The sequence below is a fragment of the Rhinoraja longicauda genome, chromosome 5, assembly GCF_053455715.1.
Source record: "Rhinoraja longicauda isolate Sanriku21f chromosome 5, sRhiLon1.1, whole genome shotgun sequence".
NCBI classification, from domain to species: Eukaryota; Metazoa; Chordata; class Chondrichthyes; order Rajiformes; family Arhynchobatidae; genus Rhinoraja; species Rhinoraja longicauda.
The window spans coordinates 16,306,038-16,324,251 of NC_135957.1; the positions used below are offsets into that span (position 1 = coordinate 16,306,038).

General features: G+C 44.4%; 1 protein-coding gene across 13 annotated transcripts in view; it reads left to right on the top strand.

Annotated features, from left to right (window-relative positions):
• Positions 1 to 18,214, top strand: part of LOC144593435 (regulating synaptic membrane exocytosis protein 1-like) — a 338,785-nt gene that overhangs the window by 307,041 nt on the left and 13,530 nt on the right. For all 13 annotated transcript variants that reach the window (XM_078398979.1, XM_078398984.1, XM_078398980.1 and 10 more), the window contains one exon: positions 15,406 to 15,544. In XM_078398979.1, coding sequence (XP_078255105.1) covers positions 15,406 to 15,544 — 139 coding nt within the window. The remainder of the gene's footprint in view (positions 1 to 15,405; positions 15,545 to 18,214) is intronic.

The window sequence follows — 18,214 nt, forward strand, 5'->3', positions numbered from 1 at the left end:
TAATGATTCATTTTATTTTTGATTATTCCATGAAGGCTACTCCATTATAATCCTGCTGAGGCCTCGATGTTGCTTGACTTTGACACTGTGCTTACATTTCTAGCACAGCACAGCACTGGGACAGGTCGTTTGGCCCACAATGTCCATTAAACTAATCTCCTCTGCCTGCATGAGAGCCATATCCCTCCATTCCCTGCATATCCATGTGCCTGTCAAAATAAACTCTTAAATACACTATCTTACCTGCTTCCACCACCACCTCTGCTAGAGGTTTTTGGGCACCCACCACTCTATGAGTAAAAAACTTACCCCTCACCTCCCCTTTAAACTTTCCTCCCTTTGACTTTAAAGTTATATCCTCTAGTCTTTGACATTTCTACCCCAGGAGAAAGGTTTTAACTGTTTACTGTATCTGTGCCTCACATCATTTAATATATTTCCATCAGGTCTCCCCTCAGCCTCCAACGCTCCAAAGCTCCAAAGAAAACAATCCACGTTTGTCCAACCTCTCCATCTAGTTACTTCCATCCAATCCAGGCACCTTCTAATTCAGTCTGAAGAAGGGTCTCGACCCAAAACATCACCCATTCCTTCTCTCCAGAGATGCTGCATTTCCCACTGAGTTACTCCAGCATTTTGTGTCTGCCTTCGATTTAAACCAGTATCTGCAGTTCTTTCCTACACCATTCTAGTAAACCTCTCCAAAGCTTTCATATCATTTTTGTAAAGGAGCAACCAGAAACTGCGCACAATACTCCAAATATGGCCTTGCTAAAGTTCTATAAGGCCGCAATGTGACTTATACTCAATGCCCTGACCGATGAGGGCAAGCATACAATAGGCTTATTTACTTTTGTTGCCATGGACCAGGACCACAATATCCCCCTGAATATTAATGCCATTAAAGGTCTTGCCATTAACTGTATACTGCCCTTTTAGATTCAACTTCTCGGTGCAAAATCCCACACTTGCTCAGATTGAACTCCATGTGCCATTTCTCTGCCCCCAAATCTGCAACTGATTTAAATCCCGCTGACAAAAGCACGTCATATAGGAAAGAAGAGGAGGGGTGAAATAAAAAGCCAGAGGGAGGGATATGACTTGAGGGAGCGATAGGGTTGGTGGGTGGGTTAGAGAGTAAGAGAGGGGATACAAGGGAAATGTGGATGGGGGTGGGAGATGAGCGTGTAAAGGAGAGGGAAGAAGTAGGGTGACTGGGGTAGGCGAAATATGTGCACTGGGGTGATGAGGGCAAGGGAAAGAGAATGGGATGAGTATTACTTGAAATTGAAGAATTCAACCGTTGGGTTGTAAGATACCCAACAGGATATATGGTGCTGTTCTTCCTGTTTGCACATGGCCTCACTCTGACAATGGAGGAGACCAAGGATAGAAAACTATTTCCCTTTCCTCTGCTTTGTACTGCATCTTCCATTCCTGAGTCCCACATTTACCTTTTATTTCCCCTCTTTCCCCTATCCCCTTCTACCCATATCTCTTTCCCAGCATTATATTTCATTTCTCCTTTTCTTTTCTTTCTAATACCCCTTTGTCCCCTTTAACATCTTGCCTTTATTGCTTATTCCATCCATCTGTCAATTCCCCCCGCCCCCCTCTCACCTGTATCCATTTATCACTTACCAGGCTTTATCCCAGCCCCAACTCTTTTCCAGCTTTATTTCCTTCATCAGTCTGACAAAGAGTCCCAACCTATAATATCATCTGTCCATTTCCCTTCACAGATGTCGTCTGATCCACCAAGTTCCTTCAGCACTTTAATTTTTATTCAAGGTTCCAATATCTGTGGTTCCTTATTTCTATATTTACATAGGCATAGGTGTCTCCGAAAAAAAGTAGTTGGAGAGTATAAATTACAGACGGTTGAACCAGAAAGATGTCAAACAAGTATCAGGGAGAGGCTCCAAAGTGATCTGGACCAGGGCACTGGATAAGAGGCAGGGGAGCATGGGTTTATGCCATACCATGACTTCAATTTGGAACCAAAGCATAAATGTAGTTTGCATTTGACCCAGGTTTCTTGTAGATCTGCACAGTAGTTCTTTGTTCTTAATTCTCCTTTTCAAAGCAAGACCCTCCTAACAGGTACTTCTATAATGACCGTATGTCGTTTTGTATAAATGCACTGTCATATTGTTACTTCTGTGTCCTTCTAGCAAACTAGACTTCTGGCCACCCTAACTGTTGGGATTTGATGGAACAAATTAGATTTAGGTTACCCTAGTCCTTTCCTTTTCAAATGCAATAGGCTACTGATGTGGGTAATTTTGAAAATGTTGGATATACTCTGCAGGTCAAACAGCACCAGGAAAGTGAGATTAACATGAATTATCACTGTAAATGATAGTGGTATGATATAATTTTGTATTCAATTCAGAAGAGGCACAGATCACTGCAACTTTAATGTCTTAAATTTAAAGGAAACCAATTATGAATCTAAGGTATCACAAAGTGCTGGAGTAACTCAGCAGGTCAGGCAGCATCCCCCTCTGACATCAGTCTGAAGAAGGGTCTCGACCCGAAATGACACCCATTCCTTCTCTCTAAATTGCTGCCTGACCTGCTGAGTTACTCCAGCATTTTTTGATACCTTCGATTTGTACCAGCATCTGCAGTTATTTTCCTACACAATTATGAATCTAAGTAAGTAAGGTGGATCTGGAAATATGGTTGAAAGATTCGTCGGTAGATGAACAATGGAAGAAGTTAATGCCATCAGTGCCCTTCACAATCTTATATTCCTCTCTAAGGTCATCCCTCAGCATCCTGCATTCCAATGAGAACAAACCCAGTGTATCCAATCTGTCCTTGTAACAATAGACTTCCAATCCAGGCAACACCCTGTTTGATCTCTAAGGCATTCTTCCTAACAGACCATAGAATAGTACACTACAGAAACATGCCCATTAACCCATGATGTCTTTGCCAAACATGATGCCAATTTAAACTGCACATGTACTGTTTAAATATGGATCTGAACATGGTCTACATCTACTCACGTGTCCATCTAAAAGCCTATGTCTACATGCCATCATATCTACTTCTATCGCGACCTGTTCCAGGCACCTACCACTCTCTGAAAAAGAAAAAGAAAACTTGCCATATTGCTGCCCTTTAAACATTTGGCCTCTAATCTAAAAATCATGTCCTCCACCCTGGGGAAATGAGTATGACCATCTACCTTATCTATGCTCTCCTAATTTAATACTTCTATCAGGTCACCTCTCAGCTTCCGATACTCCAAAGAAAACAATCCTAGTTTATCCAACCTCTCCTTATAGCTAATGCTCTATAATCGAGGCAATATCCGGGTGAACCTCCTGTGAATCCTCTCCAAAGCCTCCACATCCTTCCTGCAGTGTAGCGACCAGAACTGCAGACAATATTAAAAACGTGGCCTAACTAAAGTCTCATTCAGCTGGAGCTTGACTTCCCAGCTTGTATACTCTACACCCCAACCGATAATGGAATGCACCTTCTTTACCATCCCATCTCCTTGTTTTGCCACATTCGGGGAGCTGTGGACTTGCACGCCAACATCCCTCTGCACATCAATGCTTCTCGGGGTTCTCTAATTTTCTGTATACTTTCCCCTTACATAATAATAATAATAATGCATTTTATTTATATAGCGCTTTTCATATACTCAAAGACGCTTTACAGAGATTTTGAGAACATAGGGAAATGAATAAATAGATAAATAAGTAAATAAATAAATGAACAGAGAAAGGAGACAGAAGGTGAGGTGACCTTCAGTGGTTGAAGGCAGTACTGAACAGGTGAGACTTCAGCGATGTTTTGAATGTGGTGAGTGTGGAGGAGTCTCTAACGGTTTGGGGTAGTGAGTTCCATAGGGTGGGAGCAGCGATGGAGAAAGCCCTGTCCCCCCAGGATCTGAGTTTGGTCCGGATGTGGGGGGATAGGAGATTGGCAGCGGCAGAGCGGAGGGTGCAGGTGGGAGTGTGCCTGTGGAGGAGGTCGGTCAGGTAGGATGGGGCCAGGTTATGGAGGGCTTTGTAGGTTATGAGGAGGATTTTGTACTGGATTCTCTGGGGGATGGGGAGCCAGTGGAGTTTATAAAGGACGGGGGTGATATGGTCACGGATCGAGGTGTGTGTGAGTAGACGGGCAGCGGAGTTTTGAATGTATTGAAGTTTATTGATGATTTTTGAGGGTGCGCCATAGAGGAGGCTGTTGCAGTAGTCCAGACGGGAGGTGATGAAGGCGTGGATGAGGGTTTCTGCAGCTGTGGAGGAGAGGGATGGACGGAGACGGGCAATGCTTTTGAGGTGGAAGAAGGCTGTCTTTGTGATGTGTTTGATGTGTTTGTCGAAGGAGAGGGTTTGATCAAGGATGATTCCAAGATTCCGGATGTGAGGTGAGGTGGATACTGGGAGACCATCAATGTTGAGGATGAAGTTTTGGGTGGATTTGGTGAGCGTTTTTGGACCAATGATGATGATTTCAGATTTGTTGCAATTTAGTTTGAGGAAGTTTGATTGAAGCCAAGATTTTATTTCAGTGATGCAGTTTGTCAGTGTAGAGTGTGTGGTGGGGGAGATTGATTTGGTGGAGATGAGGAGCTGGATATCATCGGCGAAGCAGTGGAAGTTGAGACCATGACGGCGGATTAATTGACCAAGGGGGAACAGGTAGAGGATGAAGAGGAGGGGGCCAAGGACTGAGCCTTGGGGGACACCTTGGGGGAGGGGAGCGGTGGGGGATTTACAGTTGTTAATGGAGATGAACTGGTGTCTGTCAGAGAGGTAAGATTTGAACCAGGATAGGGCTGTGCCGGTGATGTTAAGGGAGGTTTCAAGTCGGGTGAGGAGAATGGAGTGATTTATGGTGTCAAAGGCGGCGCTGAGGTCAAGTAGGATGAGGATGTTGAGGTTGCCAGCGTCGGAGGAGAGGAGAATGTCGTTTGTGATTTTGAGGAGCGCAGTTTCAGTACAGTGGTTTGAGCGGAATCCGGATTGGAAAGTTTCATACAGGTTATTGGTAGAGAGGTGGTATTTGAGTTGGGAAGCTACAGCACGTTCCAAAACTTTGGACAGAAAGGGTAGGTTGGAGATTGGTCTGAAGTTGTTTGGGGTGTCAGGGTTTAGACCAGGTTTTTTCAGAATGGGGGTGACAGCAGCGATTTTGAGGGATGGCGGGACGATGCCAGTGGACAGGGAGGAGTTTATTGTTGCAGTGATAAGTGGAGAGAGAGCAGGAAGGCAGGCCTTGACAAAGCTGGAGGGGATGGGGTCCAGAGAGCAGGTGGCAGTTTTTATTCCTGTGAAGAGGTCAGAGAGGTCGGTGGTGGAGATTGGGGAGAACTGAGGCAGGGGCTGACAGGATAAGGGGGGGCAGGTGGTTTGAGGGGGAGCAGGTGCGTTGGTGGTTAAGGTGCTGTAGATGTTGTCTATTTTGCTTTGGAAGAATGAAAGGAAAGTGGTGCATTTGTCAACTGTGAATGATTGGGAGATGGTGTCCAGGGGGCTGAGGAGTTTGTTTATTGTAGAGAAGAGTGTTTTTGGGTTTCCGGAGCCAGAGTGAATTATTTGAGAGTAGTAGGTGGAGTGGGCACGGGAGAGGGCATCTTTATAGTGCTGTATGTGGTCTTTGTAGGCTTGGGAGTGAATTGTGAGACCTGTTTTGTTGCGGAGTCTTTCAAGTTGGCGGGCATGAGTTTTCATCACGCGGAGTTCAGGGGTAAACCAGGGAGCAGAGTGGGTGAAGGAAACTGTTTTGGTTTTTATAGGTGCAAGCTGGTCGAGGCAGGAGGAGAGAGTGCGGTTGTAGTAGTCAGTGAGGTCAGAGGGACTGTGGAGGTCAACGAAGGGAGAGGCGGACATTATTTCAGAGAGGGAGGATGAGAGCGAGGTAGGTGAAACAGAGTTCAGCTTGCGGAAGTTGATTTTGCGTTTTTGCTTTGGAGCTGGGGTGGGAATGTTGACAGACATGGTGATGGCTAAGTGATCAGAGAGGGTGGGGTCGGAGCCAGAGAGGTGATGTAGATTTAGTCCAGTGGAGCAGACAAGGTTCAGAATGTGTCCACGGTTATGGGTGGGAAAATTGACGTGTTGAGTGAGGTTAAAGCAGTTGAGTATTTCAGTGAAGTCAGCGGTTATTGTGGAGTCAGTGGAGTCCATATGGATGTTGAAATCACCGAGGAGGAGGATTGAGGGGGAGAGAGAACAGAACTGGGTCAGAAAGTCAGAGAAGTCAGAAAGGAATGATGGGTGTGGTTTGGGAGGGCGGTAGATAACTGCCATGACTAATTTTGTGTGGCCAGAGAGTTTGAAAGCCAGGTGTTCAAATGAAGGAGCAGATGAGATGGAGATGAGGTTGATCTTGAAGTCCTGTCGGTGAATTACGGCAATCCCACCACCTCGGCCTTCCGAGCATGGTTTATTGATGTAGGAGTATCCGTTGGGTGTAGTGAGGTTGAGTGGGAGGTAATCCAGAGGTTGTTGCCAGGTTTCTGTCAGACAGAGGAAGTCCAGTTTATTTTCCAGGATGAAGTCATTCAGAATGAGGCTTTTATTGTTGAGGGACCGGATGTTGAGCAGAGTGACCTTCATGTTGCTTTGTGTGGTGTGGATGGACACGGGTGATTTAGCCAGGGCTTGTAGACAGGGGGCACGCTCGTGTGCGTTGTTGTGATGATGTAATGGACGAGTGGAAGTCCGATCAGCTGACCAGAGTGCAGGGATGGAGTGACCGGTCTGGGAGTAGACAAACTTGTGACCGGAGCCTCTGTGGATGTATTTGGGTCGTCGTAGAAGTCCGTGGTTGATGATGGCAGAGATGCATGTCGGAGTGGAGTGGTTGTTGAGCTGGAGCAGCCTCGCAGCCAAGTACTTCAGTGCCATGCCAGGCAGGAGCGAAGGAGCATAGAGCCCAGAGAGATCAAAAGGTCACAGCAGGCACAACAGGCTGATCCAGAGCAAGGCCTATGAGGATCGAGGAAGCTGAGCAGCCTAAGGGTTAATAGGGAGCTGAGGACGTGCAGGCAGAGGAGGTAGCCAGGCAAGCAGGCAAGCAGGCAGCCAGGCAGCTGTCAGCGTTAGCGGTAGCGTTAGCGTTAGCGTTAGCGAGTTGATGACTGCAGCGCTAGCTGTCAGGTAACCCACAGGGGAGCAGTCCAAGCCAGCAGAGACAGGAGCACAGACAGGAGTGAGAGGTCCAAGGGTGCGGAGTCCAAGGGTGCGGAGGCAGCGGTGGAAGAGCTGGGCAGATGATACCAGGTCAAGCAGAAGGATTTGTTTAAGCAGAGGGATTTTTTCAAGCTGAGAAAATCTTTTCAAAAACGGCAAAATTAATCCAAAAATAGAAGTGGTGAGAAGCGGCGAACAAACAACGCCAGCGTCCTCTCACGTCACTTCCGGGCTGTCCTCCTGAAGTGCAACACCTCATATTTCTCCAGATTAAACTCCACCTGCAATTTCTCTGCGCACATTTCCAAATGATCTAAAACTTGCTAAATTCTTTGACAACCTTCCTTGCTCTCCACAACTCTGCCAGTCATCAGCGGTTTAATCAGCATTTTGTCCAGCTGCGCTGTGGCATTCTAAGTGTCCAAGTCAGTGCCTTGTGCTCTGTACAAGCATGCCACATGCCGCCTTCACTGCTCTATCCAAATACGTCGCAATTTTCAGAGAACTATGAACCCCAGGACTCTTGGTACATCAGCTCACCTCAGGTCCCTGTCATTTACTATATATGTCCTGCCATCGCTTGATATCCCAGAGTGCATTACCTGACACCATAAACACCAATGATAGGATAATGCCAACAGAGTGTTTGGAATTAGAAGTGTAGAATCATTGTATTAGAGAAAGACCATTTCTCCTGATCAGGGAGTAAATAGTAAGGTGGTTCTCAATGTTTTATTATTTTTTAGTAGGTGAAGAGATGCACGGATAAATCTGCTTAAGCATGAAATGCCTAAGGGGAGGATCGGTGTTTGAGGCTGGGAGAATCTTTGGAAAAAGATCAATGCATGGAAATGAGTGCCTGTAATTTATGTGTGAATCACCCATGGAAACTGCTTTATGTATGTATGGTGGTGCTTGCATCCATTTCCTGCTGAAATTCTGTCCTTTGGTAAATTGGATTAGGCACCTGCTGTCACAATTCATCCAAATCATGTCATTTCCCTGTCATGTTTCACACTTAATACACTCAGCAACTGAAATCGAGTCAAAAAGTTGCAGTCTTCAGTCCAAGTGCCCTTGCTGGAGATGACTTTTATATTTTATGAACATCCGCAGGCCAGTTCAATGGATGAAAATTTGACATGGGCAAAGCTGCTGTACGTTATACCTCCAGCTCTCTGATGCCTCAGCCTGTGGCCCTACTCTGGTGATTGACAGAGAGCAGGAGCCATTTGGCATGAGCCCAACTAACCCGCTCCATGTCTCAGGTTTGAAGGATGGAGCTCCATCTGGACACCTGAATGCCTTAACCCCACCCCCACTCCACCTCGTTTGTGCCTCACAGAGTCAGACAGCACAGAAAGAGGCCCTTTAACCCACCATGCGTGTACCGACCATCAAGACTAGCTCTGTCATCTTCTCGGCTTTGGTAATTTAAGTGCTCATCCAGATACTTTTAAAATGTTGTCAGAGTACCTGCCTCCACTATGCATTAAAGCAATGTGTTCCACTTTGCAATTACATTCTGGTGAAAAAGAATTTTGGCTTTGAGACAATTGTGTTATGGAGAAAAGTTTCCCACCATCAGCCAATCTATGCCCCTCATCAATTTGTATATCTCTATAAAGCTCATACCAGTCTCCTCCACATCCCCAGCAATATCTTAATAAATGGCCACACCAGCCCGAGTGCAATCATATCTTTCCTATAGTGTGCCACTTAGAACTGCACAATATATGCCATTTGTGGCCTAACCAAACTTATGTAAAGCCACATTATGACCTCCATGCTCTTATATTCAATGCAGTGAATAGCTGGGAAATTGAATCCTTCAGCATGATAACCTTATTTGTGTAGTGTCTCTCTGATATCTGCCTTTACATCTGTTCCTCTAACTCCTGCTGACTGCTGGAAAATCTAAAAACTCCTCAGACAACACCCTTTTTGCTTTTAGCCTCTACCTTTAAGGTCTCATTTGGGCAAACTCTCGAAATACTGAAGTAATGTAATCTTTAACTAGCAACGCAATAGTTTCCTCCTTTTACTCCCCCTTCTGCTTTACCTAAACATTCCCGGGCCTCTGATATTGAGATGCAAGTCCTGTTTATTCTTCAACCAAGCCATAATGATGCTAACAGTATTATAGACCCCATGTTAATTAAAACGTTGAGCTCATCCATTTTACTTGTTATGCTCCTTGCATTAAAATAGATCTAACTTGGCTTTGAATTCCCTTGATATGCACTTACTTGGATTAGCAAACTATTTCTCCTTCTACCTCTCCATCTGTGCATCTATTCTGAGCCCCCTCCCCCTGCCAACTCAGATTAAATCATTCCCAACAATGCAACCAAACCTGTTGGCCCCATTCTGGTTAAGGATGTTGGTCCCATTCTGGTTAAGTTGCAACCTGTTCCACACTTGTACAGGTTTTTTTCCAGGAAAAGGCTGTAAAGATAAAGTCCATAGTTCCATGAATGTGGCATTGCAGGTAGATAAGGTGGTGAAGAAGGCTTTTGGAATACCGGTCTTCATCAGTCAGAGAATTGAGTATAGAAGTTGGGGCGTTATGTTACAGTTGTACAAGATGTTGGTCAGGAGTATTGGTACTTACTTGGAGTATTGTGTTCAGTGTCGGTCACCGTGGAAAGCGGGAAAGAGTGCAGAGAAGATTTACGAGGATGATAGCTTGAGGACCTGAGCTACAGGGGGATAGTAGAACTTTATCCCTTGAAGCAATGGAGGCTGAGGAGTGACCTTATAGTGGTGTACAAATTGTGGGGGAGATAGACAGGGTGAATGCATAGAGGTTTTTTCCAAGTGTAGGAACATTTAAAAACTAGAGGGTATAGATTGAAGGTGAGAGGGGAAAGATTTAGTAGGAACCTGACAGAAAACCTTTTCACACAGAGGGTTGTGGTATGTGGAACTATCTGTCAGATGAAGTAGTTGAGGCAGGTATAGTAACAACATTTAAGATATACCGATCAGCCAAAACATTATGACCTGATGAGCCAAAAACATTATGACCACCTGCCTAATATGCTGTTGGTCCTCTATGTGCAGCCCCATACGCAGCAGGGTGCGATGCATTGTGTATTTGACACATTCCTCCAGTGACCACCATTTAAATTTTCTGTGACTTGTGCCACAGTAGACCTTCCGTCGGTTCAGACCAGACGGGAAAGCCTTTGTTTGCGCTTGCGCATCAATGAGCCTTGGGCGCCCAACACCCTGTCGCCGGTTTGTGATTTGTCCCTCCTTGGACCACTGGGATAGGTACTCACCACTGCCGACCGGGAGCACCCCACAAGCCTTGCCGTTTCAGAGATGCTCTGACCAAGTCGTCTGGCCATAACAATTTGGTCCTTGTCAAAGTCGCTCAGGTCTTTACTCCTGCCCATTTCTCCTGCATCCAACACATCAACTTCAAGAACTGACTGTTCACTTGCTGCCTAATATATCCCACCCCTTGACAGGTGCCATTGTAACAAGATAATCAATGTTATTCACTTCGCCTGTCAGTGGTGTAAATGTTTTGGCTGATCGGTGTTTATTTGAACAGGTACACAGATAGGAAAGGTTTAGATGGATGTAGGCCATACATGGCAAATTGGATTTGCCTAGATGGGGCATCTTGGTCAGCATGAACAGGTTGGGCCGAAGGTCCTGTTTCTGTATTGTGTGACTATAAAATCATTGTCCTTCCACCATCTACAAGACACTAGTTAGGAGTGTGGTGGAATACTCTCCACTTGCTTGGAATTCAAGAAACAATATGCAAGAAGCTCCAGTCGGTTTCTCACCTTCTCAAGAGTGAGAGCAGCAGGCATTCACAACACCCCATCAGCTGCAATCCCTCATCCTGATGTGCAAATATACCACTGGATCTATATTCTGGCATTCATTGGCCAATTGCACTTTGGAATAACTTCACTAGTTCAAAACGTAGTTAACCACCACCATATTGAAAGAAAAAGGGATGCAGAATTAATTAATAATGGAGAAAAAGTCCATTCAAACCCAGTTGCAAAGCCGACACAATATCTGTGCACAGTACAAGCAATGCAGTAGGTTCAGTACAGAGCACACAGTTAGTACTAGTGTGATTGGAAAAACTTTGCAATTGCATGTCTGTCAAGAATAATGTACTAAAAGTGTTATGTGCTGCTTATGATTATCTGTTGTTACAGAGATCCTAAGCAAGTGAGCACATTAATTTGGAAAATGGAACTTGTTGCGAGAGAAAAATGATATTTAGTTGATTGGTGTATATTGCAATTTCCACTGTTACATGTGACAATACAATGGACATTTATCATTTTTAATCAAAGTCATACTAAACCAGGAAGATTCAGCCACAGTTCTCCAAAGATAAGTAGCTTCAGAATCCTTTGCTGTTGGGAGGAATGCAACCATTGCTCACACTTGTTACTCTGCTCAGCATCTTGTTGGATGTGGTTATGTTGGGTGTTGGCTGAGAATTAAATTTCCCAAAGAATGGCATGGCCCATGGGCAACAGAGACCGAGCAATGCTGAAGCCTGTTTCTCTGTTGCCTAATTTCACAAGAGTTAGCTTAAGTCAAGCACAAGAGGCTTCTACGGAAACATCAGCTGCCACTGAACCCATGATAGTCTGTGACAAGGGATCACTGCCATAGAATACATGCAACTATGTGCACAGATTCAGAATGAAGAGTACTAAGCTCGTAGTAAGAATCACAGACCATTCATGCCACCTTCAAAAGTCTCCAAAATGGGGCTGAGCCCTGGATTGTGTGATATTAAATCAAAATTCTGTGGATTGTGAATTTAAAATGAAAAATGCTGGAAATACTCAGCAAGTGAGGCAGCATTTGAAGAGAGAAACAGAGACAATGTTTCAGGTCAATAACCCTTCATCAGAACTGAGTGGTGACCTGCTGATCATGAATAAATTTAAGTTTTGAAATCAAATGTTAGTTAGAAGAGATTTCTAGATTTTTATTATACTTTAGGTGAATTAAGTGTTCTGGCCAATTGCTTGAGCAACCAGCCTCTAATGTTATGTCTGCCTGTTCTGCACTCTCTCACCAGGGCAAACAGTTGTTTTAAACATACCAGTTCAAGCTCTCCTTAATCTTTTCTTTTTATATTTGTAATTGTGGAGTCAATCAATTAGTGAATTTGAATGGTGTCACAGAATACAAGCAGTTATTTTATCTTTCCATTAAGTATTGACAAGGTCCCGCATGGTAAGCTAATTCAGAAGGTTAGATCATACGGGATCTATGGTAAGCATGATGATTGCAAGGATTCAGAGTGGAAGTGAAGGATTGTTTTTCAGATTGGAGGCTGTGACCAGTGGTGTGCCACAGGGATTTCTGCACATCTACTGCTTTTTGTCATCTATATCAACGATTTGAATGACGATATTGTTGACATGGTGATAAGTTTCCGAATGATACCAAAATTAGTGGTATAAGGAACAGTGAAGGTAGTTATCTAAGCGTACAATAGGATCTAGATGAACTCGGAAAGTGGGGTAAGGAATAGCGAATGGAATTTAACAAGGACACATGCAAAGTGTTGCATTTTGGCAAGTTAAAACAAGGCAAGACTTATAGAAAATGGAGGGCCCTGAACAGTGCTGTAGAACAGAGCAACCTCGGAGTACAGGTCCATAGTTTCCTGGTCGCACAGGTAGATGGGGTGGTAAAAAGGGTGTTTAGTGCACCTGCCTTCATCAGTCAGGGCATTGAGCACAGGAGTTTGGACATCATGTTGCAACTGTACAAGTGATTGGTGGGACCACACGTAGACCGTTCTGCACAGTTCTGGTTGTCCAACTAAAGGCAAGATGTTAATAAGCTGGAAAGGATGCAGAAAAGATTCACAAGGATGTCACTGGATTTGAAGGGCTTGTATCCATGAGTAGGTTCTTCATTGGTCAGGGCATGAAAGGTTACAGGGAGAAGGCAGGAGAATGGGGTTGACAGGATTGTGATTTTGGGCAAGTGTGGGCAGATAAAGTTCAACATTGAGATGTCTGAGGCGATGCATTTTGGGAGGACGAATGCCAAAAGACAGCACAATCTTTTTGTGAGTAACGCAATAGTATTTTATCAAATTACGTTGTGGTTTTTGAGAAGGGCTGATTCTAAGGTCATGGTACTATGATTGAGGACTAAGTGCAAAGGCTTTGGTAAGGAGGCAAGGTGATGACAGGGAACTGTAAGTCACGGTAAGGTCTTTCCTTGCTCTTTAAGAGAATAATATCTTCAGGCGCAGTAATAGCAATCTACAAAGTGCTGTGAAATGTGAGAGAAGAGGATGAGTTCAAGTATGTTAGAAAGAACTGCAGATGCAGGTTTAAATCGAAGGTAGACACAAAATGCTGGAGTAACTCAGCGGGACAGGCAGCATCTCTGGAGAGAAGGAATGGGTGACGTTTCGGGTCAAGACCCTTCTTCAGACTGTGGGACGATTACGTTTGCAGGAAGTGTGTCCAGCTGCCGCTCCTCACAGAATGCAGGGATCAGTTGGAGGGGTAGTTGGCATTTCAGGAGAGGGGCATGCAGGAGGCAGAAGTGTTATAAAGTGGAGTGTCAGAAAGGGGTTCACACCACAGGTTGAGCCAGATAGATGAGTGACTGCTAGGAAGGGAAGGCAGGTAATACAGAGGTCTGAGGTGGGGATCCTTGATGATAGATGCCACCTTCTTGAGGCTTTTGATGGAGGACGAAGCTGCACCCATGGTGGACCTGACTGAGTCCACCGCTCTCTGGAGCCTCTTGCTTTCCTGTGCATTCGAATTGCAAATCAAATTCTGTTCATCAAGGCATCACATTAAGCAATCTTCCCCAAATCAGATTGCTTAGTATTGCAGAGGTTGCTTTCTCTATCCTTCTCCACAACATCCTCTTCACCCCTCACCATTCACTCCCCCAGTGTCATTTTCTTCACCTAAGTACATGTTCATACCCTCTTCTCTCCCCCAACATATTTTACCCCTGCGCCATCCTCTTCACCCTTATTGTCCCCTCTTTTACCATCCATTCCCTACCCTGACATCCTCTCCCCCTTCCTTCACTATGCTCTTACCTCTTCCACACCTTCCCTGCCGCTGTACCCGCCAGTCCATTCCTTTGCCCTGCCATCCTCTCTCCTTGTCTATGCCATGCTCTTTCCTCTCCCTGCTCTCCTCTCCTCTGCATGCCGAATGTACACACATTTTCACACCCCCTACATCTCTACTCTCTGCAATAGCAAGAGCTTACTTGGGGCATTGTGCAAGGCCTGTTCCACCACCTTGGGTTTCCTGTGAGGCCAGGTCGTGTAGAAGCATAGAAACAGTGCAACACAAGAGGCCATTTGGGCCATAAATCTGTGTTAACTCCTGAAGTGCAATCCATTCAATGCTATTGCCTGCTTTTCCTATGAGTGATTTTCTCGATGACGTGTGAAGTCCCTATGGTGAGTGAATCCTTAAGCAGAGGTCCTGGGTAGTGGAGGGAAATTAAATGTTTTTTACTCCAAGGGTTTTTAGTAACGTGGAATGCTCTGGCTGTAAATATAATGGGATCTGATTCATTAATAATTTTGCTGATTGGATAGGTAATTGAATTTAAAGGATTATACCTTCTAAAAGGAGCAGAATATTGGAATCCTAACTTTGAATTAGGGATTCATGTGAACGAGGAATTTCATTGCACCTTGACAGTAAATTAATCTGAGAAACAGATCCCATTAGAAATTCAGACTAGTTTGGATATCACCCACAACAAATTAGAATACCCTCATCCTCAGCATTGGACTAGCTTCATTGTGCATGGACTGCTCTAATCATGCTGGTGTAATGGGAACTCCAGCCCTGATTTTCCATCATATGCAGAGAACCCAAATACCTGCATTTGCGATACAATTTGGACATTATGACCTTAATATTTCATCAGCTTTATCCATGCCAGAAGCTTCCTAGAGATACTTGAAACACAACAGTAAAAATAGTCAAAGATAGAACTGAACATGCATGCAGCTATCAGTGTGGATGCAGTTATTGTGGTAGGTTCATCCTACATTAGGCTTTCAGTCTTTGCTTGAATCTTCTTTGTATCCAACTCTGTCAAGTTAGAAGACTAACTAAAGTAACAGTTGGCATCTCAAGCATCATCCATACACTGTTTGGTGTCTACCATTATTGAACGACCATGTTACGAAACTGTTCTGAGGTGTTTCAAAGTGAGTGTTTGTCAACAGAGGCTAGAGTGAAAAAGTCCAGAAACACCATCCAGAGAAGCACAGAGACTGGCATGGCGGTGGAAATGCGACGCATGACACGACAGGCCAGCCGGGAGTCCACGGACGGGAGCATGACCAGCTACAGTTCTGAAGGAAAGTAAGTACACTGAATTGCCTTGGTATGCTCTGCCAAAGTGGGACTCATTGCATCTGATCGTGAGAAATAGGGCATATTCAGGCATATATCTCACATTTTAAGAAGGTCTTTTCACAAAGATGAAAAACATAAATTCCTTATGGAAATTTACAGTACAGAAAAAAAGCCCTTTGGCTCATCGTGTCTCTGCTGGCTTTAAATGAGCTATTTTGACTCATGTCACTTCACAGACTGCAGTCGAGTGCCCCTTTGGGCAAAAACTCTTTAACGACTTTAAGTATGTTCAAGCAATGTTTCTTGCTCCATCATTCTTTCAGGCTGTGAGCTCCAAACCACACCAGTCTTCAGGTGGAACAAAATGAATTGTCCTTTAATCTTTCTGCCAATTCTTTTAAATTTTAGGCCCAGTTAGAGTAGAAACAGCCTTCCCAACCGTTCGTCCCCTTTGCTCCAAAGGAAACAACTCTGCCCCTGATAGCCCCAGCTCATAATTATAATTTCCCTCTCCTGGCAAAATCCTTGTGAATCTTTTCTGCACCCTCCCCAATGCTGTCTCATCCTTCCTGTAGTGTTGTGATCAGAACTGCTCCAGCTATGACCTCGTGGTGTTTTACACAGTTCTGGTGTGGCCTTGCTCTTATATTCTTTGTATTGGTCAAAAAAGAACAAAAAATACACCATTTGTCTCTTTATCCCCTTCTATCTTCAGGATTTGTCAACATGCTCTGCAAGATCTCTCTGTTCCTCTACACTTCCAGTTACTGTATTCCCTTTATTTGTTTACATGCCTCCAGATTTAATTCTATTTGTCACTTCCCTGCATATCCAGGCAGTCCAATGTGCAATCTGGAGCTTTCTTTTTTCCCTATCAACCTAACTCACCAGAAATTGCTTGCATTTTACTTCCAATAATTGATTCAGCCATGACAAGTGTTCAGACACAGCCCATTCTTTACAGCTTTCCAGTCAAGGCTTTCACTCTGCTGGGAGTGCGGAAAGGAAGGTTATCTTTTAGAAAGAATAATCAGAGCCAAAATTAACTAGCATTTGGAGAAGTATAAAAATTAAAACAAAATTAGAACAATAAAAATAAGCCATTTGTTAATGTCAAATCACATTTGTATGACTTTACTTGAGACTTTACTTTAGGGATGCAGCACAGAAACAGGCCCTTAGGCCAACCAAATCCATGCTGACCAGTGATTACCCCATAACTAGCACTATCCTACACACTGGGGACAATTTACAATTTCACCGAAGCTAATTAACCTGCAAGCCTGGAGGGTGGGAGGAAACCGGAGCACCCGGAGAAAACCCACACGGTCACAGGGAGAACGTACAGACTCCGTACAAGCTCCCGTAGTCAGGATCAGCCCGGGTTTCAGGCACTGCAAGGCAGCAACGCTGCGCCAATGTGCCAACCAACTTAATCTAATTTATTTCTTTGAAGAAGTCATTTGTAGAATTCATGAGCACTTCGTATGTTGAAAGGCTGGAGCGATTGGGCTTGTATACACTGGAATTTAGAAGGATGAGGGGGGATCTTATTGAAACATATAAGATAATTAGGGGATTGGACACATTAGAGGCAGGAAACATGTTCCCAATGTTGGGGGAGTCCAGAACAAGGGGCCACAGTTTAAGAATAAGGGGTAGGCCATTTAGAACGGAGATGAGGAAGAACTTTTTCAGTCAGAGAGTGGTGAAGGTGTGGAATTCTCTGCCTCAGAAGGCAGTGGAGGCCAGTTCGTTGGATGCTTTCAAGAGAGAGCTGGATAGAGCTCTTAAGGATAGCGGAGTGAGGGGGTATGGGGAGAAGGCAGAAACAGGGTACTGATTGAGAGTGATCAGCCATGATCGCATTGAATGGCGGTGCTGGCTCGAAGGGCTGAATGGCCTACTCCTGCACCTATTGTCTATTGTCTTAACGTTGATGTGGCTGTTGCAGATGTGAAAGTGTGTGGGATTAACAGGAGGGCAAAGCATGGATACAGTGAGCAGATGCTGTTATTTTCTGCCTCTCCTTTCACAAAGTACTTCGGAATGGAAGGACCTTGGTGTACGCCCAGGGGTCCCTGCAGCCGGGGGCAAAGGTGGATAAGTTGGTTGAGAATGCAGACAAGGCACATCTTTATTATCCAAGACATAGATTATAAGAGCAGAAAGGCTATTGTACAGCTCTACAAGACTTTAAATTTAAAAAAATTAAAGCACAAAAGGTGAAATTAAGACAAAAGGTGCAAAACAATAGGCCAGGCAGCAACTGTGGGGAGAGTTAAGATTTCCGATTGAAGAACCTTTGACAGAACAGACATTTAATCTTTGACAAAACCAACATTTAATCCTCTGCATCTCATCATTTTTCCCACGTTTCTGCCTTCATCCCCTCTCCTGTTCAGATTAATTGTCTTCCGCTATCATTGTTAACTCTGTCTTTTACCAGATGGTGTCTGGCCTGCTGAGTGTTTCCTGCATTTTATGTATTAAATATTAATCAGGCCATTTATGACCACCACATCATGGGAAGGACATGATCGCACTGGAGAGGGTGCAGAGGGGATTCACCAGGAATTTGCCAGAGATTGGATGTTTCATCCACGGGGAGTGATGGAATAGCCGAGATTTGTTTTTCCCTGGAGTGGAGAAGGGACTTTTGGAAGGGGAAAAAAC